Source organism: Schistocerca serialis, chromosome 9 (genome assembly GCF_023864345.2).
Source record: "Schistocerca serialis cubense isolate TAMUIC-IGC-003099 chromosome 9, iqSchSeri2.2, whole genome shotgun sequence".
Taxonomy (NCBI): Eukaryota; Metazoa; Arthropoda; class Insecta; order Orthoptera; family Acrididae; genus Schistocerca; species Schistocerca serialis.
Genome location: NC_064646.1, coordinates 306,811,001 through 306,834,877, shown reverse-complemented (window position 1 = coordinate 306,834,877; position 23,877 = coordinate 306,811,001). Strand labels below are relative to the sequence as shown.

General features: G+C 44.3%; 1 protein-coding gene across 50 annotated transcripts in view; it reads right to left on the bottom strand.

Moving 5' to 3' along the window:
• LOC126419810 (collagen alpha-1(III) chain-like) overlaps window positions 1-22,739 on the bottom strand; it is a 64,219-nt gene extending 41,480 nt beyond the window's left edge. For all 50 annotated transcript variants that reach the window (XM_050086998.1, XM_050086999.1, XM_050087000.1 and 47 more), the window contains exons 1-4: window positions 22,665-22,739; window positions 14,829-15,115; window positions 10,631-10,795; window positions 6,999-7,249 (exon numbers count right to left, since the gene is read on the bottom strand). In XM_050086998.1, coding sequence (XP_049942955.1) covers window positions 6,999-7,249; window positions 10,631-10,795; window positions 14,829-15,114 — 702 coding nt within the window. In that variant the 5' untranslated portion in view covers window position 15,115; window positions 22,665-22,739. The remainder of the gene's footprint in view (window positions 1-6,998; window positions 7,250-10,630; window positions 10,796-14,828; window positions 15,116-22,664) is intronic.
• Window positions 22,740-23,877: the final 1,138 nt, after the last annotated feature.

Here is a 23,877-nt window from a genome sequence, read left to right as displayed (position 1 = left end):
AATTTGCGTAAATACAATCAGTTTATTAATCTAAATTTTCGAATTAACAAGATGACATCACAATAGAAAACCGTTCGATTCACATAACTGAAATACTCAAGTGCCTTGGACTACCGAGCGATCAAAACCTTAAATGGAATCCGCACCAACTAACCGTCCAATAGAAAACTCACTGCAGACTGGAACTATTAAACACGGAGTAGAAATGCAGTAATGTAACACGGGAGACACGCTAAACGAAACAATTATCAACATTATTGCTACCCAAAGCGGAATTTATCAAGTGCTATCCAAGCAATCCGGAGGTGAAGAACATTCAACGTATTTTACTAGGGTTTAGAGTTACAATGTACTGAACGTCTTCGTGCCCACGGAGCTAAGTTTTTATAAGAGAGGTATGATTTAAAATTAGTTCCACTTCAAGCCCGTGAGCCATCGATAATTGCTGGGGATAATTACAGTCTGAGACTGACACATCCTGGCCTTCATACTTCGCTAGAAGATTTAATGGTAGCACTCTAGAGCCACGATGACTCGGAGTTATCAGTACTTCTCCAGTAAATGCATTACCATTCTCTTTTTAACAACGGACCGGTCATTAGAAGACAACGTGCGCTTTGGAAAGCTATAATATTGAGGTAAGATGAGTTGGTAAACGAGGGTTTGCAATTATTTGTGGAGAAAGGGGAATCGAAGGTAATATCTGCCTGAGTGCTGTGGCGTTTGTGAGCCACCATCGGCCTTCCACAAGTGTTGTGCCTCAAGTCGGTCTAAAGGACCTGTCCTAGTAGCTGGAAAGCATGCCACTGATGTGACTTCCACCAAATGAAGATTCGCATAGTTCTGTGACTAGCGATGAATTCTTCCTCCAATCCCAAACTCCATCTCGCAGGAAGAAGTAGCATCTTTCTATGTGGCGCAAAATAGGTTTCTTCTATTGTTAATTTTACTGTAGACAGATATCAGAATAGATTTGTTACAGCAAATGCTCAGTCACTGGCTTTATAATTTGTTTACATAGTTTAATGAGAGGTCTGATACCGAAGCTTGAAGAGCAGAGAATATTCTTTTTCGTGGTTGAGGAGTGTAAGGAAAACGTCCCTGTGCTGTTTGATCAAAACCATAATCGTAACTGTAACACGATGCAACTAGTGAATACAAGCTATTACATCAGAACGAAAAACCAGTCAAAGTTGCAAATTTTTACTTTTTATTTATTCGCTGAGTAGTTTCGGGCCGAGACCCATTTTTAAATCATCATAACATAGTCGAAAATGGCATTTCCGAAGATGTCAAAAATGTGCAATGAACATTTCTAGTGCACGCAGAAGTTGCTGACCCAAGCTACTCCAGCAAGCTGGAAGTTAGTGCCGAGTGGCCGAGCGGTTCTAGGCGCTTCAGTCTGGAACCACGCGACCGCTACGGTCGCAGTTCGAAGCCTCCCTCGGGCATGGATGTGTGTGATGTCCTTAGGTTAGTTAGGTTTAAGTAGTTCTAAGTTCTAGGGGACTGATGACCTCAGAAGTTAAGTCCCATAGTGCTCAGAGAGATTTGAACCATTTCGGAAGTTAGTAAACAAGCTATTACGTTAATGCACATGTCTTATTTGATCAAGGTCAGGAAATCCTTTCATGGCCAGGAAGTGCAGTACAGTGTATTACAAAACACGTTTGGAATATTTTCTAGCTAATACTGATTCCAGTGTTCTAGCCGCAAGAGAAGAAACATACGGCAGATAATCAATAGTTCAAACACGGATGATGTAATCAGCATTCATCGAGCGTAGTGGTGAAGCGGGTAAGAGACCGATCACGCATTCGGGATTAGGGGGATTCAAATCCTCGTCTGGTCATCCGGAGTGAGATCCAAAGTGTCCGAAAACCACTTAAGGCATATTTTGCGATGGTTTCTTTGAAAAGGACGTATTTGTATTCCTCTTCAATACTTCCTCAACATGAGGTTGTGCTACGGCTCATAAGACCTCATCAGCGACTCCTCAAAGTATTATTTCCCTGTGATTTCGATATCGAAAGTGTTCATGGACCATAATGAAATATTAGAGTAGTTTATGCGACGTGTTTCAACGTGCGAATCACTGCACGCTGTACTGCTGTGTTATGAGCGATTATGCAAAGGAAGAGAGAAGGTGAATTTTGGTGCTGCTATATAGCCTACTTCTCTCGACTAGCACCAAGAAGGTCACTGACCTAAACGATCCCACTCGACCAACGGAAAGCCAACAGCAGCATCACAAGCACTCTTTCCATGGCCCACAGAAGAGATATTTGGGATTTAACGATGTTGGCATCAGTGCACCACAATATCTGCTCCAGTACTGGCGATGGTTTTGGAAAAAAATGTTCAAATGTGTGTGAAATCTTATGGGACTTAACTGCTAAGGTCATTAGTCCCTAAGCTTACACACTACTTAACCTAAATTATCCTAAGGACAAACACACACAGCCGGCCGATTTGGCCGAGAGGTTATAGGTGCTACAGTCTGGAACCGCGCGACCGCTACGGTCGCAGGTTCTAATCCTGCCTCGGGCATGGATGTGTGTGGTGTCCTTAGGTTAGTTAGGTTTAATTATTTCTACTTTCTAGGGGACTGATGACCTCAGAAGTTAAGTCCCATAGTGCTCAGAGCCATTTTGAACATACACACACACCCATGCCCGAGGGAGGACTCGAACCTCCGCCGGGATGAGCCGCACAGTCCATGACTGCAGCGGCGAAGACCGCTCGGCTAATCCCGCGCAACATGGTTTTGGATTTAGAACTTTTTATCAAAGACATTACTAATGTGTCCTTAGCGGAGTTTCTGGTAACTTTGCTTCCGGCGCGGAACTGCGGAAGACTTGGCTGCTCGTTACGCAAGCTGGGGAGTTGGCTGGCGGCAGGTGAGGAGCCGTATTATCGGGCAGTTATTACGGCCTGACCTCGGCGCTGGCTGGTTGTGAGTCTCCAAGCGCGCCGCGTGCGTGCCGAGCGGGGCAAATGAGCCCCGCCGCGTCGCACGGGTTTCCCAGAGGTGCCGCCACGGCCAAGGGCCCGGCGCTTCCTCATTAAGGAGCCCGCGGCACGGAGCCCAAATGCTAAGTCCGACTAACGAGCCGCCGTGTTTTGCATCTGACGCGCCCGTTTGGATGCACGCCGACGCTGTTCGCGCCTGCGACAAGGCACACTGACTGCCACCAGTGTAATCGCTCTTCCCTTTCCAACGGTGAAGGTCACATTACATTATCTATGCGCGGAAGCTCTTACAGCGTCTCACTACGACGTATCGTGAAAACTGAGAATCTACGTGCGAGCCTAGGCTTCCGCGACTGTTGTCCTTTCCAGTACTTCAATAATACAGAGTGTCCATACATTAGCTTCATAAATGTACATCTCAAATAACTTCAAAACGATACCATACAGTAACAACTGGTTTTTAACATGTGACAAGATAACTAATTAAGTATTTTTATTTACTTTCCAGGTACCATAGTTCTGACGAAAATGTAAAAGCCCCAGAAGAAATGTCAGAGTGTAGCCTCGTCCTTAGAGACGAAGCTCTATCCCAAGTGAATTCAATAGAGTTTGCGTAGTATAGATGTAGATGTAGAAGTGCAAGGATTCTTTCGGACCACCGTTCCAATCACCTATTTGGGCTTGGCATACGTCATTTGTGTAAACAGGTCGTGTTCCCCATAAACGGGGAACCCACATCTTTCAGACTCCATTTTCAAGGAGTCCTGCCAGTGAGTTGGAAATGTCGTAATCGACAGTGCACAGTCTTGCATAAGATGTTATGTCTTTATACCTACAATGTGCAGCTGCTTCTGGCATTAAAGTCTATGGATGGACATCGGCGCCAACAGAATGCAGTGGACATGCCAGTCACGATTACGGAATCTACGAATTTTCGGAAAACACTCGTTTCTCCGATGAGTGAACTCTTTGTGTATTTCGCAAACTGAATCATCATACCGTTCGCATATGGTGATTACAGTGTCCTCATATTACTTGTGAAATGGAAAGAGACTGTTCTAAGGTCAGTGTGTGGTGCGAAGTAATGGACAATTGCATCATTAGTCCACTATTTTCCACCGAGTCTACCGTCAACAGTGTTTACAGAGCTACGTTTGGAACACCTGCAAGCTGACGTCATGTTTCAGCAGGATCGGGCACCACTTTGCTGGTCCCTAATTTTCTGCCAGTTTATGAATTAAAAGTTTTCAGATCGATGGACTGGACGAGATAGTCCCACTCGGGTCAGCCCCGATAACCTCTCACGAAGAGACTTCTTTCTGTGGCGTTTTCTAAAGGATCAGATGTAGACGACCAAGCTACGGACCTACCGGGCTTCAAGGTACGCATTCGGATTGCGTTTGAACATATTGCCTTGGCGTTCCTGGAGCATGCATGGAGGGAAATGGAATACCGAGTGGACGGTGTCCGTGTCATTAGCAGTGCACACATTGACGTATGGAAAAGGAAACAAAACTTTATGAGCTTTGATGCATATATGCAGGTTGAAGCGACGAATGAAAATTTGTACCAAGCCTGGGATTCGAACCCAGATCTCCAGCTCACTAGCGGATGCGCTATCCATTGCGCTACCCTGGCACAGTGGCTTTGCACAACTTTGTGGACTACCCTAGCACGCCTCCCTACTCAATCCAAATTTCCATTCACCTCTCAGCCCATTTGTTATACCCTCTAAACTCGAACTGCATTGCAGAGACTCTCCAACTGTATTGATATAGCACCTCAACATCGAAAGAAACTGGGGATCCTGCCTGAAACACAGGCATAGTATTTTAATCAAATGAAATTATATGGTTCCAGAGACTCTTCGAAGTCTCAGACATCGAAGTATATATGCAGTCTGAAGCGCAGTGCCTGAGTTTCAGGAAGGATCCTCCATTTCGTTCGCTGCTGAAGTGCTGTTTCAATACGGTTGGAAAGCCTCTGCAATGCATTTCGAATTTGAGGGAATACCAAGCTGGCCGAGGAACGAATGGGAATTTGGACTGAGGAGGGAGGAATGTTAGGGTAATCCGTGCAATTGTGCATAAGCCACTGTGCCAGTCTGGCGTAGGGGTTAGCGCATGAGCCTGGTGAGGAGGAGAGCTGGCTTCGAATCCTGGCCTTGGTACAAATTTTCATTCGTCGATTTAGTCTGCATATGTACATCATAGATGTCTGAGACTTTAAAACTTCTCTGGACCCATACAGTTTTATTTGTTTGTGAGTTATTTTGTCACATGTTGAAAAACTGCTGTTACTATGCAATATTGTTTCATAGTTATTACCGTCTAAAGTTTTAAAGATAATTTTTCGACGTGCTATTCTGGATATGTAATGGCGTCATGTCATGTAGACCGACGTTTGTGCCTCGGCTGCAAGTGGTCTTTCTCAGGGCATGTATTTACCACTGTGCTAGTGCCGTGATGAGAACTTGTGTGGTCTTATTATACCCTGCTTCTAGAGTCAAATTGTCGGAGACGTCTATTTTCGTATTGGGTGGCATGATCCTGTTGGATGGTTTCGGCGAATGTGGACCAAAATAACACAGTGACGTAGTATTTTGCTACCGCGGTGTTCGATGCCGGTTGGAACAACAGAATGCGTGTGGGCCTTCGACAGGTATGTGGTGTGGCAGCGTCTAGAGCGCTGTCGGCTTGTAGGCCGGCTACTGTCGGCAGTCGAGATGATGCAATTCATGTTGTCAGGTTGCTTTACATGGCGGGGCGGTCGCAAACTCAGGAAAAGTTGTACTGAAGACTAAGAAGTATCGCTTTCCTTTTTTACCTTCCCTTATTCGACCAGGCATCTGATAGAGGTAAGTATGTCGCCCAGTGTGGAAGCAAGTCGAAGATCTGTCAGAGACTCGTGGAACGCAGCAGTCTAGTCGAGGCTTTTCATAGAGAGGTGGAGCCAGACATCAGCCCCTGTATAGTGCCAGCCGATGCAGTGTTGGCGGCGCTTCAGTACACCAGTGACGGATATCTATTCCGTGAATGGCAGTGAACAGTACGCGCACAAAGGAAACGCCTTCAGTTCCTGACTGGGATGGGTGGCACACGACTCGAATTTGGGAGCTCATAATCCCGTCAGATTTTCGGTGGTTTCCCTATTTCTTTCTTTCGCTATCGCCTTATTCCGCATTGTGCACAGGGTCGGCAGGGTGAAGTACGGAATTGCCATGGTTAATGTTAAGGGGTGGCCGGGATGCCCTTCCTGCCGGCACCCCATACCCCCTGGGATGGAAGCAGTGTACCCCAGCTGTCTGCATCTAGTGTAAATCGTGGGAAAGTGTGAATGTGTTTCAGATGTCTGCGAGTCGTGGAAATGAGGCCGGCCGGCCGCGGTGGTCTAGCGGTTCTAGGCGCGCAGTCCGGAACCGCGCGACTGCGACGGTCGCAGGTTCCAATCCTGCCTCGGGCATGGATGTGTGTGATGTCCTTAGGTAGGTTAGGTTTAAGTAGTTCTAAGTTCTAGGGGACTGATGACCTCAGATGTTAAGTCCCTTAGTGCTCAGAGCCATTTGAACCATTTTGAAATGAGGCGGGACGTAGGGACCAGTCCGATATTCACCTAGTAGGATGTGGAAAACCACCTAAAAGCCACATCCAGGCTGGCCGGCACACCGGCCGTCGTCGTTAATCCGCCGGGTGGATTCGATCCGGGGCCGGCGTGCCTACCCGAGTCCAGGAAGCAGCGCGTTAGCGCTCTCGGCTACCCTGGCGGGTGGTGGTTTCCCTATTTGTCTTAAGGTAGCCCGGATGGTTCCTTTGGAAAAGACACAGCCTATTTCTTTCACAACCCCCACACCTTTCGAGTTAATGCTCCGTCTCTAATGATCTCGTCGTCGGCTGGAAGTTAAGACTTAGTGCTCTTTCCTCTTTTCCCTCTTGAAGTGATGAGGCAAGCTGTCGGGCCAGAAAGGGTAAAGACTGAGAATAATGGAGGAAGAGACTGGGCAGACTGAGATGGTGGCAAGCACTCACCGTGTAGCTGTTGATCTTGACGCCAGGCAGCACCTTGCCGTTGCTGCAGAGGGTCTTCTGGACGCAGGCGTGTCCGCTCCTGGTCTTGCAGGGGACCGTGCCGCCGCCGACTGCGGAGCCGCCCCCTGGCAGGAGGCCGCTCAGGAAGGGGTTGCCCTGCAGGCTGGTCTCCCCCAGCGCCCCCGTGGTGCCGGGGGCGCCAGGCAGCGGGTAGCCTCCGAGGCCCGTCTCGCCAAACGCTCCCGTCGTGCCTAATAAACAAAGAAAAACTGTTGTACTGCGGCGGCGTAGCTCCAATATGTACTAGGTTTGTACAGAGTAACACCAGCAAACCTCAGAATCTTTAAAGAATCGAAATTCTATGTGTAAAACAGCCTCAATGGCCTTCCTGAGTACCATCTGGGAAATTTGCACTCCGTTTTAAGAAATAGCTAGTTTTTGACGCATCTCAAGATTTATGACGTCATATCTCCTGAACTATGTATAGTACGATGTTATAGTTCAGCAGGTACATTCAGTGATAATGTGGATAATGTCTGCAAAATGTGCTGCGGATAGAGTTTCTAGCAAAGACGTCATAAATTAAAACGTCATGCCTGATGAAGGTTTACTGAATGAACAGTGATAATACAGTATAACTTGTAACACAAACTTGTAACTTTCACTAGATTTTGTTGGGTGTATCGTAAAGATTTGAAATTATCTGCAAATTTTGCTGGAAGTCGCGAAGTGCTCTCATTCTCAAATACAGCATGAATATAATCTGGGTAACTCGAGCACCGAGACATATGCACAAGTCGTAATATAATGGTTGTCTTAATGCGTTGCTCATATAACACAAGACTATCTCTCCTAATGAGTAGATTATGGGAGTATTTTAAATTTGGTGGGCAGCTGAATGAATGTTTGAAATCAATTTGTTACCATTGGAAGCCATTACATAGGCAGCCTGTAACTAAAACCGCGAAACATATTAGTCATTACGTAATATGGATGGTTTGTCCAATAACAGTAGGTATATGTTACCACGTATACGCCGTGTTACCAACTTATCAAAGAAACTTATGAGGAAACAGGGTGGAGTTGAAGCCGTAATTACGGTTGGAATGAAAATGAAGTTGAAATCGTCATGGTATGTAATGAAGCCAGTGGATAGAGTTGGTTCAAATGGCTCTGAGCACTATGGGACTTAACTTCTGAGGGATTAGCCGAGCGGTCTAAGGCGCTGCAGTCATGGTCTGTGCGGCTGGTCCCGGCGGAGCTTCGAGTCCTCCCTTGGGCATGGGTGTGTGTGTTCGTCCTTAGGATACTTTAGGTTAAGTTGTGTGTAAGCTTAGGGACTGATGACCTTAGCAGTTAAGTGGTGGTGGTGGTGGTTAGTGTTTAACGTCCCGTCGACAACGAGGTCATTAGAGACGGAACGCAAGCTCGGGTTAGGAAAGGATTGGGAAGGAAATCGGCCGTGCCCTTTCAAAGGAACCATCCCGGCATTTGCCTGAAACGATTTAGGGAAATCACGGAAAACCTAAATCAGGATGGCTGGAGACGGGATTGAACCGTCGGCCTCCCGAATGCGAGTCCAGTGTGCTAAGCAGTTAAGTCCCATAAGATTTCACACACATTTGAACATTTTGAACTTAACTTCTCAGATCATCAGTCCCCTAGAACTAAGAACTACTTAAACCTAACGCGCCTAAGGACATCACACACATCCATGCTCGAGGCAGGATTCGAACCTGCTACCATATCGGTCTCGCGGTTCCAGACTGTAGCACCTAGAACCGCTCGGCCAGGATAGAGTTGGATCAAAGAAATTCGTTCCTGAAATCCAAGTGATAGGAAAAGACCGAGAATTCGACCTAATAGAAGGCTGGTAAATCATATTACAAAAAAATATGGAACGACTCGTATGACTATAATGCGTGGCGAAGGAGCAGTCGATATCTCATGACTGACGGAGACGCCGCTAGGTGACAACTTGGGCACAAATCATTCGTGGATCTGTTTCCAACAGGATAACAACTCTTGACAAGTTGTAAGGAATATTTATGACGATGTGATTGGCACCGCATCATCTCTTCTTTTTTGTTCAGCTGAGACGAAGTGTTATAATTGGTCTGGGATTCCGTCATTGATGAGCCGTGACAGTTAACAAGTAACCAGCACATCTCATCTTTGTATCTACTGGCTGGAGTTTTCCTAGGCTGTGTAAGTGGAAACAGCGACATCTAACGTGTTTATCGTAGTGATTGACAAATGCCATTAATACCGGTTTTAGGTAGGTAATGGGGTTTCAATGGGTTGTCGATATTGCATTTTTATAGGCAGGGGTCTCCAGTGATGAATATATGCATAGACGATATAAAACATTATGAGCACCTGCTTAATAGCTTGTGAGACAGTCTTTGGAAAGAAATGCATCGTTGTTTCTGCGTATTAGGGATGAGACACTTTATTGGTAGGTTTGTGGAGGTATGTGGCATTAGATGTCTACGCACAAGTCATGTAATTTGCGTAAATAACGGGCTGCTGATTTTCGTACGAGCTGATGGTTACCGTTAGAGGTCTAAATGGGTTCCATGGCGTTAAGGCCAGGCGAGTTTGGTCGTCGAGTCATCAACGTGAGTTCATTACAATGCTCTTGAAACCACTGTAGCCCGGTTCTGGCTGCGAGACAAGAACAATTATACTGCCCCTTCGGCGACGTCAAGTATGAAGGGATGTAGGTGGTTTTCAACTACAAGCGTGTCTTCGATTACTATCACAGGTCCCACCCAAGAGCAGGAGAATGTCTCCCATACTACAATACTGCCCCCTGCAGCCTGCGTATGTGGAGCGCTGCACATCTCGACCCGCCGTTCATTTCGATGGGGGCGTTTGTGGAGACGACCATCACACTAGTGTAGCAAATAGGTGATTCGCCCGAAAAGCCGACGCGTTTGGCTTGATCGACGGTCGAATCCGATGGCCCCGTGCCCACTGCAATAGTAATTGACGATATCGTTGGGTCGACTTGAAAACGTAGGTCTCCTGCGGAGCTTCATGTACAACAACTACAACGAACGGTGTGCTCCGAAACACTCGTGCGTGCACCACTATTGTGTTATTTCGACAGACATGCCACAGATCACCATCTATCCTACTTAACAGAGCAGACAAGCCTGCGAACCCGACATTCTGTGAAAAGTCGTGGACTTCCAACCATTTAGCACCTGTTCTTCTACCTTTCTCACAACAGTACGACTTGAACATTCGACCAGCTTCACCGTTTTTGAGATTCTCGTTCACAGGCTCGGCGTAACAATAATGTGCCCTTTGTCAAAATCGCTCATCTCAATGGATTTTCCCATTTGCGGTCCATATCTTCGCTAGGGTGACCCCCCCCCCCCCCCCCCCTCCGTCTCTGCTCCGCTTTCGTCACTGCGTCACATGCTCGCTACGCCAGCAAGCGGCGTCCAACTTCGCGGAGGGCAGTGGTCATAATGTTTTGGCTGATCGCAGTGGTCATAATGTTTTGGCTCATCATTGTATTACAAAGCGTTAATGGTGTGTGTGTGTGTGTGTGTGTGTGCGTGTGTGTGTGTGTGTGTGTGTGTGTGTGTTCATTTTTGTGTGTGACGCTGAGTACTGACCTGGGGCACCTGGGAAGCCAGGTTGAGCGCAGGCGCTGCCCGACGCACCGCCGCAGCCGGAGGCTGGCCGCGACCCCGGCAGCAGCAGCGAGGACTCCCCGTACTGGCCCGTGGTGCCTGCCGGCCCTGGCCGCGAGCACGCCGAGCCCGGCCCACATCCTGGTCCTGCAGAGGAAAGGTGCGCCGTCAGTAAGCAGTTTGTGGCGATCTCCTTATTACACTACTGGCCATTAAAATTGCTACACCAAGAAGAAATGCAGATGATAAACGGGTAATCATTGGGCAAATATATTATACTAGAATTGACATGTGATTACATTTTCACGCAATTTGGGTACATAGATCCACAGAAATCAGTACACATAACAACTACCTCTGGCCGTAATAACGGCCTTGATACGCCCGGGCATTGAGTCAAACAGAGCTGGGAAGCCGTGTATACGTACAGCTGCCCATGCACCTTCAACACGATACCACAGTTCATCAAGAGTAGTCACTGGCGTATTGTGACGAGACAGTTGCTCGGCCACCATTGACCAGACGTTTTCAATTGGTGAGAGGTCTGGAGAATGTGCTGGCCAAGGCAGCAGTCGAGCATTTTCTGTATCCAGAAAGGCCCGTATAGGACATGCAACATGCGGTCGTGCATTATCCTGCTGAAATATAGGGATTTGCTGGGATCGAATGACGGGTAGAGCCACGGGTCGTAACACATATGAAATGTAGCGTTCACTGTTCAAAGTTCCGTCAACGCGAACAAGAGCTGACTGAGACGTGTAACCAATGGCACCCCATACCATCACGCCGGGTGATACGCCAGTATGGCGATGACGAATACACGCTTCCATTGTGCGTTCACCGCGATGTCGCCAAACACGGATGCGACCATCATGATGCTGTAAACAGAACCTGGATTCATCCGAAAAAATGACGTTTTGCCATTCGTGCACCCAGGTTCGTCGTTGAGTACAACATCGCAGGCGCTCCTGTCTGTGCTGCAGCGTCAAGGGTAACCGCAGCAATGGTCACCGAGCTGATAGTCCATGCTGCTGCAAACGTCGTCGAACTGTTCGTGAAGATGGTTGTTATCTTGCAAACGTCCCTATCTGTTGACTCAGGGATCGATACGTGGCTGCACGATCCGTTACCTTCCTAAACCCACCGATTCCGTATTCTGCTAACAGTCATAGGATCCCGACCAATGCGAGCAGAAATGTCGCGATACGATAAACAGCAATTGCGATAGGCTACACTCCGACCTTTGTCAAAATCTGAAACGTGATGGTACGCATTTCTCCTCCTTACACGAGGCATCACAACAACATTTGACCAGGCAACGCCGGTCAACTGCTGTTTGTGTATGAGAAATCGGCTGGAAACTTTCCTCATGTCGGCACGTTGAAGGTGTCGCCACCGGCGCCAACCTTGTGTGAATGCTCTGAAAAGCTAATCATTTGCATATCACAGCATCTTCTTCCTGTCGGTTAAATTTCGTGTCTGTAGCACGTCATCTTCGTGGTGTAGCAATTTTAATGGCCAGTAGTGTACAAGAAGTCACACTCATTCAGATTGGGCCGCGGAATAAGAAATTTCTAAATAACTTTCGATCGATTTTTGCGTCTAACCTACTCACAACTGAGTTTTAAAATATTGTTAATTCTGTCGTGATTTTGTTGACAACACAACCGACAACATACCATCACACGACATGATACAATCTCAGACACTTTGCAGTTCTCATACTCAAATCTGTACGAGAGAAGCTGATATTGTGACAGTTCATTTGTATTCGTACCTGCACCTGGGTTTCAGGCTGGGTCCCCCATTTACGGTCGATGCTGAGGTGCCATGCCAGAACATGGAGAGCCTCGGCAATTCTGTTCGAGCGTAAGGGGGAATTTAGAGTAGACTGGTACTGCAGTGGGAATTTGGATCGAGGAGGGAGGCGTGCCAGAGTAATCCGTGCAGCTGTGTGAAAAGCTGTGTCAAAGTGACTTAATGGCTAACGCACCTTCCTAGTAGGCACGAGATCGGGGTTCGATTCCCCGCTTTGGTACAAATTTGCACTCGCCGCTTCAATCTATATACAAAATGTATCATATCATTACATGCCATCGATGAGACGTATATTGTTAGGATTATAATAAAAACATGTATCTAAATTTAATGCTGAATTAATATACCCTGGATCCTTAATTGAAGAAAATAATCTGACTCAGAATTTGTAAAACTACCCATTTATTCATTCCAGGAGAGATAGATACATTCAGAACTTTTGAAGCTCATCATTTCCAGTTTTCATACAAATTCTAATCCAGGAACGTAATGGAACGAAAATTACCAACAAAAATCTGAACTGAACCGAGCCAGCTGATCCCGCCAGTCCCAGCCGCTTTCCCCTTTATAACCTTTTACAATCAAAATGGCGTATTATGGTCCATTAAATCTTAGACAATTTAAATTAAAATAGTGACAATGACGACTTTTTATCAACATTTCCCTTTTCTGATGAAATCTCAAGCCTTCCACACTTACATCTCATTTCTCTCCATTTTTCTTCCTCGCTAAGGACTTCTTTCAACATTCGCCCACGAATATTTGAACATTTAATTAGTGTGATCATCTCTCAGTAAATACGACTTTTACGAAACTGGAGCCTTTTTTATGAAAAGCGCGTGAAGTAAGTGACGTTAACAGTATGTTGCTCTACGCATACTCATCATTGATGGACATTATTATTCAATCGTGAGTATAAATGAATGAAAAAATATAGATAAATAATCTAAACTGAAAAATACCAATCCAAAACTAAAAGCCCATAGAGCCATTACAAGCTAAATTACGAACATGATGTACGTATTCTGTTCTTTATTTGTTGTGTGTATCATATTCTCCAGTATTGCGCAACACTGGCAGTTACATTAGAAGTGTGTTAAGTATCTAGCCTGCTTCCTCTTTTTTAGTCTCTTCCCTTGCCCCTCCTACCTTCTCCAATCATCCTTTTAGAGTAAAAAGTGGCAAATACTTATATTATGTAATAGGAATCTGTTGTCCTTAAACTAAATATAACTGCACATATTTACGTTTTCACAAGTGATTGGTGAATGGTCTATGGCTTAATATATTTTCATTATTTATATGTATTACATTTTCCTCTTGCCGCTATTTAACAAAAAGTATCTTGTCTCCCATTCGTAAACCTCTGTCATTAATAAAATTCAGACGCCACATATCCTTCGCTATTGAAGACCTAACTGCCAAAGACGTGCTTTACTTGTGATTTGATTGTAGAACTGTCTTCGCTCGTATGTGTAAAATCGTTGATATGAAACGGTTTGGTATCGCATGGTTTCACAGACTTTCATAATATGTTAACGAAATGTTTCTCATGTAGAAATTTCCAATGCATAAACCAATTGTTTAGATGCTCCTACCCGCCAAAGGACAGATCGAGGAAACGTGCAGGCTACAGAACTGTCCCTACCCCACCCGTCCATTTATCATGGTAGCAATCATCCGCCTCGAACAATGTGATTGAAATGTACTGGAGTCTTATTGTGGAGAAACCACATGCTTCCTACTGTCTGTAAAAATAATTCGGCAGCATGTCTGGAAGGATGTTACGAATAAAGGTCTTCTAATAGGGCCTGTAATATGTGCTGCTAGGGAAAACGACACCTACAGTTTGAGCCCACACATTACTGTCAAATTGTCGCTATTGTCTAGCGTGAATTTTATCACGTGGAATACTTCCATTCATATGTTATGGTTATTAAAATATTCTATTTCAGTTTTCATTATTGGTTACGAGCTTCATTTGATTTACCCGAATTTGCCTTTTAACCGCAAAGTTGTTGAGCGTAAACTGTCAGTACCGAGTGAGGGAATCGACTGTGGCCCCTTTGCAAGATCCATCCAAGTATTTGCCTCTAGAGGTTTCACGAAACCATAGAAAACGTAAATGTGGATGGCCGGATGGGGATTTGGTTCATTCTCCTCCCGAATGAGAGTCAGTATCGAAACCTCCATCTCACTCGGTACAGAGTTTCTGTTCCTACCGAGCATTGAAGTCTCCCAGTCGAACAGGGTTGGGTAGCGTACATCCACATTATTAAGTCAGCCTACAATGCTCATCATATTGTAGCGCCTTCTAGGACGTTCAGATGTGCTAGGGTTGCATAAGGGTAACAGTGCTCACCAGCTATGGATCCAGAATTAGAGGAGGCGGTGGCGCCACTGAAGGCCCCCTGCTGCCACCAGAAGCGACCATTGTTACTGCTGAGGCCGAAGTCAGAGGGCAGCAAGTTCTGCTGGAGCTCGTCCTCGCTAGGAGGCTGCACGGGGGCAGGGCTGGAGGGCAGCGGCGCGGGCGTGGTGCTGCTGACCGGCTTCTTGTGCGACTTGCGAGGCGGCCCGTAGCCTTGCGCCGACACCGCGGCCGCCGCTAGAGCCACTGCCACCAGCAAGGGTAGCAGAGCGCGCATCCTGCCAAACACATACACCTCTGTAGAACACGAAACACTACTCGCCTACATTAACGTACTTGAATGCTTAATTAAATTAACATTTTAAACTGGCTTTCTATATGGGACATTTAGAAAACACGCAACTGAAGTATAATCCTGAAGTGAAGTCCTGAAAACAGTCTCACCCACCATAACAAATATATAATATAAAACGCTTATTTTCGGAAAAAAGGTATTGCATTTTGTACGCACTTTTTTAGTCTTAAGACTTAAGAAGTAATTTTCACTCTACAATGTAGTGTACTTTGTTCTGAAACTTTCTGGTCGGCTGAAGCTGTGTGCCTACCGGAGACTGTAACTCTGAACTTGCCTTTCATGGAGAATGTTTTTACTAACCAAAATCTCAAAGTGAAAATCACGTACCGCTCTCACAGCTTCAGTTCTACCAGTACCTTTCTCTTACTTTTCAAACTTCACAGAAACTCTTCTATATCCCCAGCTGAGCAAGCACCTCTGAAAGAACGGATATCACTGAGAAATGGCTTAGCCAACCCCTAGTGGTTGTTTACGGATTGAGTTTTTCTCTCTCTGTTGTTCAACTGTGAAATACGAGGGCTATTCCTTTTTTAAGGTCCGATCGATCACGAAATGAAAACCGCAGTGGAAATCGGATGAAGGTTTGCACAGATGTATTGGGCAGTGTGTCTTGTATGCTCCTCGACAGCATCACATCGGTCTTTTCATTTCTGAGTCCACAGTGAGCCATTAAAGATGCCTAGAAAATAATGTCTCCTGCCAAGTATTAGTGTCTGTCGAGAAGTTTGCCTGATTTCATGCAGCCCCCATAACATAACTGTAATGCATTCCTTTCTTCATCACAATTCTGGGCCACACACATCTTCTCTCTTTGCCTTTAAAGAAGACGAAAACATAAAGGAAATGCAAAAGGTTTATCACAGCGGGCAACAAAGATGCTCCTCCAGAGTTGTCGAGGGAAAGTGTTTGATCCCCGTCATAAAACTCGGAGTTGGCTTGCTGTGTTCACATGAGCCGCTGGCTATTAAGACAACATTCTGGTACAGACAAAGAGCTGTAAATCAGCGTAGAGAATTGGCGGAATTCACAGGCGGCTACCTTCTATGACGATGGTATTGGAAAGTCTATACAACAGATGGACAGTTGTCTAAGTCGGAGCGGCGAGTATCTAGAAAAGCAGTTGGAAGGTAACTGTTGCGAATGAACATTTTTCATTTTCATTGTCGTTTCCATTTCGCGACCGATCAGACCTAAAAAAACGAATAGCCCTGGTGCTAACTTGTTGTTTTTTCATAGTGATTACATGAAACAACTTGAATAATTTTTTGGAAATATTGTAGTTTTAGTGCATCCCTGTTGTTTTCCACTTGTACTACTTCTTTCTATGCCAAGTAAAGCATTTCTGAAGTAATCGTTGTTTTCATTGTGAGAATATCAGAAAAGTGCATGTCTGTGTATGATGAAGTAGTATATAACGAAACATGCAGGCCTGCCACCACGACAGAATCACCGACAACTGTAGCAGAAAGAGAACAATCCCAAGAATGACCGCGGAAACTTCGACATATACGCACAACTGAAAGCAATTTAACAAGAAACTTCACATGACTAACTGTAGAGAAAATACATCTATTCCACCCAACGCAAACAACTACGCAAACAACCAGTTGTTGCCAAGCAAATAAAACAAAACCACTTATGTTAATGCATAACTGAAATATCCCAACCCCAAAGTGGAAAACAATGAACATGTCTTCTGGTAAGAGCGACATCCTTATACTATTTTACTACTAAACAAACATGGGTGTAAATAGTGAGCTTCATAGCAAAAGCCCCAATAATCAATTCCTTCTTCAGGTAAGCATTTTTTCATGCACTAATGTCTCCCGTGTTTTGATTGCATGAAGCACTCCGTGCTTTCTTCGCCCGATGTATGGTCTGAACTCCATTAGCACTGAGTAATCGTCTGTGTGTGCTATTTTCGATATCACAAACATGTCTTCATGAAATTGTGGCGAACTAACTAACACATAAGGTTACTGACGCGAAGTTTTGATTACCTGATACTGTTCTGAAGTAATCTGTAACCTCAGACTGTTGTTTGGGCTTGCGAGGAAAAGGAATCCAGCAATAACTTCTGCATTCCATATTACTAACGAATATACAAGCTTTAAAGGCAGCATTTCGATGACTGATCTGAAGTGTAATGCCAGTGAACTAAATAAAATATTTCGTGCCTATTCCAAGTAGAAGTCTCAGATCGAAGTTACATTTCAGAATGGAGAGACCAGAAGTTCGAGTGATAATTCTAACCACTGATAAGTCTTTGCCGATTGATTCTTATCTCGTAGCGAAAGAACTATTCTCGTTTTGCTATGACATAAAACGACCCATACAATTTCAGCAACACGTTTATTTGTGCTCTTATGTTTTTTGTATCTAGAAAATAGTTGTATGACACGTTACGTTACAGAAATCCATTCGGTGCATCTGCAATAATGAAGGCTGTACTGTGGATTCTCTGACGTAAAGAAAAAAATGGGAAAGGCGATACCAGTAGATAATGGGTGGCATTACAGTTGTTTATTCTCTCAATAGTTGTTTAAAGCAATAAAAATTTACATTAGACTCTTTGGAAAATCGTTTTGGACTTCATGTCATCGTTCAGTAACTGAAGTATAGTGGTAATACGAGATGACTTCGGAATGAAGTCAGGCAAAAATGTCATAACTGAACAACCGTGTTTAGCACCAGCTGCACACAGCGGATACGTTTTCAAAAATGTCACTTTCTGATTACAGAAAAATGTCTATAGACTGAAGTTTTTCATTTTGAAGCGGAGCGTGCGCTTATATGAATCTTCCTGTGTTAAACCTGTGTGCCGGACCGACACTCGAATTCGGGACCTTTGCTTTTTACAGGCAGATACTCTACCGACTGAGCTAGCCAAGCACAACTCAGATCTCGTCCTCACAGCTTTACTACCGCCAGTACCTCAGTAAGGTATGAGCTGAGGTACTGGCATATGCAAAGCTGTGAGGAGGGATTGTGATTGAGTAGCTTTGTCCTCAGAGCACTTGCCCGCGAACGACAAAGGCCGTGAGTTCGAGTCTCGTTACAGCACAGTTTTAATCTACCGGGAAGTTTCAACGCCTGTAGCTTCAAAAAAATCGAAAAGAGGCCTTGGTCCAAAACCCAGTCTAGCAATCCGCGTATTATTTAGATAATTCGTTAAGTCGTTGACAAATAGAAGCTGATTTCTCATCATAATGAGATCATTCAGCTATTGCAAAACTCGAACACGGAATCGCCGAAGAGAAATGAGTCGTCGAAATTGACGGTGTTAGTCAAATCCATCGACCTGAAGATTCTATTAGTTTCCCATTAGCCTGCATCTTCATCACATTAGCGTTGTGTAAATACAGCACGTTTTTTCAAGTGGGTACTGTTTCTACCACAGGTGAACACAAACAAACTCTTTCACCTACCAGGACAGCGACACATTGACAACATTCTTAAACAGTGTTGGATGTTTTGCTGTATCGGGGTGATGCTTGTCCTCCCAATGCACAATAGCTTCGGGAGCATCAAGAAGATGTTATGTAGAGCTCTGTAAGAGCTGTTGGCCTAAGAATGTCGATTTTAGTCTGTTGTTTCAAGTAGTTTATTATATTTAGTAGTACTGAAAAGCGTTGTCTCTAAGTAACAGTTAGAGTGAAATACAGAAAGCCTTGTAGATATTTATGTATGACGTTCGGGAAAAATTATCTAATAGATATAGAATTAGGCTTACAAATTTTGTATTATTGTATTCTTAATACGATAAAAATTTCATGTTACCAAAATTTATCGTAACAGAGTACATGTAACTTGCCCATAGACAAAGAGGAGATGTAAGTTTTCCTAACACCTGAGGTAATGCAGAATTAGTGCGTTGCGAGTAATTTCCACATATTCGTTGCAATAGAAATGGATCAATCGCTAATACAACCAGCTTGATGAAGCGTAGCAACAAGTTTTAGAAACCAGAGACTGTAGAGATGCTAACAGCCGACTTCTGTCCTAGAAAGCAACGGTGCAAAACGGACAGGCAAGAGATTTACGGTCAGATTCCCGTACGTCGGGACAGTAGGTGATAGAAGCCAAGGTATAAGCGTATAGTAACTGTGTTGGGAACAGTGATGGCTCCCATCCGAATCTTCGTAAAGAAGTGACAGACTGTCATCCCAGCGTCATATTTCCGGTTTGCAATGACTGCACGTACTGTGAAGAATACGGCAGAGGTGGCCAGTGTTACAAGCAACTGAAGGCTAATACAGAAACTATAGCATTTCGGCCGTGTTTCTGAGTCATGCGGGCTTGAACACTCTGATTCGGACGTAGCTTAACATTTTTAGTAATAGTCATTTGCAGATACAGTAAAATGTCGTATTGAGTCCAGTACAGTAAATTATCTGGCACTAAGGCGAGCAATGTTGTTTGAAAATTAACTGCTTCATCGCAACTGAAAGACATCTTGCCGTTTTACTGTTATATGAAGCTAAAACTATGAGACAGATTAAACTATTTCCCAACTAACAGGACCCATTATGTAGTTATCTATACCACCCATTGGCCTAGAGTGCGAAGAGATGTAAACATAGATACCCAATACAAAATGTTGAGACAGAAAACCTCAAAATCCCCTGCTTTCATACAAGTCAGGTAGTTAACAGGGCTAGAATATTTGCACAAAATTCCACCATCATTTCTGACGAAAAGTATATATTGTTACCGTAATGTCATGGTGCAAAAAATCCATTGTTTCGGTTGCTCTTGCAGTCTGTCTTCGATAAGGTAACGATATCTACCGATCATCTACCGCCAGTAGATGCCAAAACGAATTGTATTAGATCTGCCTCTCAGGGTGGTACGCCGCGTTCCAATTCATAATTAATTTAATCTTTCATGGGATGTGTTTGGCATCCTTGTTCTCCAACATTAAATTGCTTTTTATCTCCAAAAACTGGTACGTGGAGTATTTTTTTCAGGAAAATTGTAAAATATTTTAGTTTTATGGGATATTACTGCTGACGGCGCGTGAATGTTATTAGCTTCACAAATATTATAGCATATTAATTTATACGCAAAACAACACATTTTCGTAGTTTCTCGTGCTCCGTAGCTTTCTTGTCGTGTAGCAAGCACAAGAAGACGCTAGTATGCAATTGCAAATTAAGTATTTCTCGTAAAGCTTAAGAATATTTACTTATCTGTACGTTTAATCCCCGTAATTCTTCCTTTTAACCAGAAATAACACTAAGGTACCATACTAATGTCAGAGGATGGTATAGTGTAGGACTACGTTCCGAAGCAAAGGTGTTCCGGAGTGTTATCGTCTCTGGCGCTAAACACAACCCAGTGAAATAATCGTAGATGAATGAATGTGAAACAGGAAAAAAAGAAGACTACGTGACGGACATAGCTAGCTGAGTGTATCCAATACGTTCCTATGATGAATAAGAAGAGACAGACCGCCTCAGACTGAAACTACGGGAGATGGTGACGTATCATACTGGAAACCAACGCCAGAGGACCATTTTGGAGTTGATGTACTGTTTGATACATCTGGTCAGGAGATCAAGCAACACAGAAAGCAACATATATCTGGAGTATTGCCGCTTCGTACAGTATAGTGTAAAGCAATTGACAGAAAGTATTGTGTTATCGCTAATACAAAAAGAGAAAAAAAGTGACATTTCTGTGCGATCGACTTGTCGCAATGATCCAACTCCTTAGCAGTTACACCTGTAAGATATCTATTAACTGGGATTGTCAGTCTTTCATATGCAAATCAATAACGGGTAAGTAAAAGACGAAACCGGTAACAGAGTGATGACAGCGATCAAGTCTCAGAAAATTTAGCACACATTCATGTAACTGATGTCTTCCGTTTAGACTTAAGTTCAGTCATTCATTCGTGTGCAACTTTTTTCGTAGTTGAGGTTATCTTCGTCTTTCATCATTGCAGATTCACCATAACAATATGACTATGCACACACACACACACATACACCCACCCACCCACCCACACACACACACACACATACACGCGCACACGCATACACACACGAAAGAAATTGTTTGTTTTCTGTGCGGCTGAAAATATTAAATATTGGTATTTCCAATTAATCCCCGTCGTGCAGAATTTTTCGTAGCTCTTTCGAACACTCGTGAAAAGCGTATCCAAAATCATAATGTTTATGCTAGATTTTTTTACGGAAAGCCTAAGTTTATTAGAAGCCATTACAGAACAGATTTGAGAGAGGATGCCCAAAGTTACCGTTCCCAGTTGTGACTAACCATTTCGTGCTTCATCTACATCGACATGATTACTCTGCAATTCACAATTAAGTGCCTGGCAGAGGTTTATCGAACCATCTTTAAGCCACTTCTCCATCGTTCCACTCTCGTACAGCGAGCGGCAAAAACCAACACTTAAATCTTTCCGTGCCAGCTCTAATTTCTCTTATTTTATCATGATGATCATTTCTCCCTCTGTAGGTGGCCGCCAGCAAAATATTTTACACTCTGAGGAGAAATTTGATGATTGAAATTTCATGAGAAGGTCTAGCCGCAGCAAAAAAAAAAAACCTTTGTTTTAATGAGTACCACTCAAATTCGTGTTTCGTATTTGTGGCACTCTCTATCTTATTTCGCGACAGTACAGTACGAGCTGCCCTTTTATGAACTTTTTCGATGCCCTCCGTCAATTCTATCTGATGCGGATCCCACACGCACAGCAATATTCCAGAGGAGGGAGGACAAGCGAAGTGTAAGCAGTCTGTTTAGTAGGCCTGTTACATTTTCCAAGTATTCTGGCAATAAATCGCAATATTTAGTTAGCTTTGCCCAAAATGTTGTGTATGTGATCGTTCCAATTTAAGTTATTAGTAATTGTAACCCCTAAGTATTTAGCTGAGTGTACAGCCTTTAGATTTGTGTGATTTATAGTGTAACTGAAATTTAGGAGATTCGTTCTAGTGATCATGATGATGAATTCACTGTTTTGAGTTTTTAGAGTCAACTGCCACTTTTTGCACCATATAGATGTCTTGTCCGAATCATTTCGCAATTTATTATGATAATTTGATGACCTTACGTGACGGTAAATGACGGTATCATCTGCAAAGAATCTTAAAGGTTGGTCAGATTGTCTCCTAAATCGTTTTTGTAGATCAGGAACAACAGAGGGTCTATAACTTTTCCTTGGAGAACTGTTTTACTCTGTTTCCGTCACTCATTGGGAACTGTGACCTTTCTGGCAGAAAATCACGATTCCAGTCACATAACTGAGATGATAGTCCATAGGCAAGAAATTTAATTAGAAGTCACTTGTGATGAATGGCGTCAAAAGGGTTCTGAAAATCTAAAAATGTGGAGTCAATATAACGTCCCCTGTCGATAGCACTCATTACTTCGTGAGAATAACTGTTGGATCGCGAAGTAGAAGATCACTCAGCGCTTGGGAGTGGACGTCCCGTGGCACGTACCTGTGTCTCGTGCTGAAGAGTCGTCCGTTGGCACTGCTGGGTGTATGTGTTGTCCGCTCCGGTGCGAGAGCGACTGAGGCGGCGCCGGCGGAGCCGAGCTTTTATACGGCGCATCCCGCGGCCGGCCGTCCTTGGCGAAGATCCGCCTCGTCCGCCGCGCGTAGCGTCGCTCGCTCATCCGCGGCCCTCGGGAATCCTGTGGCCGCCCCCGTGCACGTTCCAGCTCCAGGACCAGGCCCGCTGCTGCTGCTGATGCTCTGTCTTACTCACGGCTGACCTCCTTCAGCTGGACCGTGGGCCATCCCGCTGTGCTGAAACTGCTTGACAATTAAGCAGCGTAGTCCAGAACCACTTTGCAGGTGTGGTGTGTGATGCAGATACACCATGTGGCAGGATCATAAGGTTTTAATTACCATCTCAATAAATCAAACTGCGACTATGAAACTTGCAAGTATCCTTCTCCACATATTCATCTTAGAATGTGGTACAGACACTGCTGGGAAAAAGTTAATACATCTGGAAAGAGGATGTCGATTTTGATTCCCAAATCACTGCTGGGCGTGTCTGTTGTCCACCAGCATGGTGAACAGTGAACAGCATGTTGTTCTCAATGGAGAGACGTCTACAGACGTTGAAGTAACCTCTGGCGTGCCACAGGGGAGTGTTATGGGACCGTTGCTTTTCACAATATGTATAAATGACATAGTAGATAGTGTCGGAAGTTCCATGCGGCTTTTCGCGGATGATGCTGTAGTACGCAAAGAAGCTGCAGCATTAGAAAAGTGTGGTGAAATGCAGGAAGATCTGCAGCGGATAGGCACTTGGTGCAGGGAGTGGCAACTGACCCTTAACAGAGACAAATGTAATGTATTGCGAATACATAGAAAGAAGGATTCTTTATTGTATGATTATATGATAGCGGAACAAACACTGGTAGCAGTTACTTCTGTAAAATATCTGGGCGTATGCGTGCGGAACGATTTGAAGCGGAATGATCATATAAAATTAATTACTGGTAAGACGGGTACCAGGTTGAGATTCATTGGGAGAAAATTTAATCCATCAACAAAGGAGGTGGCTGACAAAACACTCGTTCGACCCATACTTGAGTATTGCTCATCAGTGTAGGATCCGTACCAGGTCGGGTTGATGGAGGAGATAGAGAAGATCCAAAGAAGAGCGGCGCGTTTCGTCACAGGGTTATTTGGTAAGC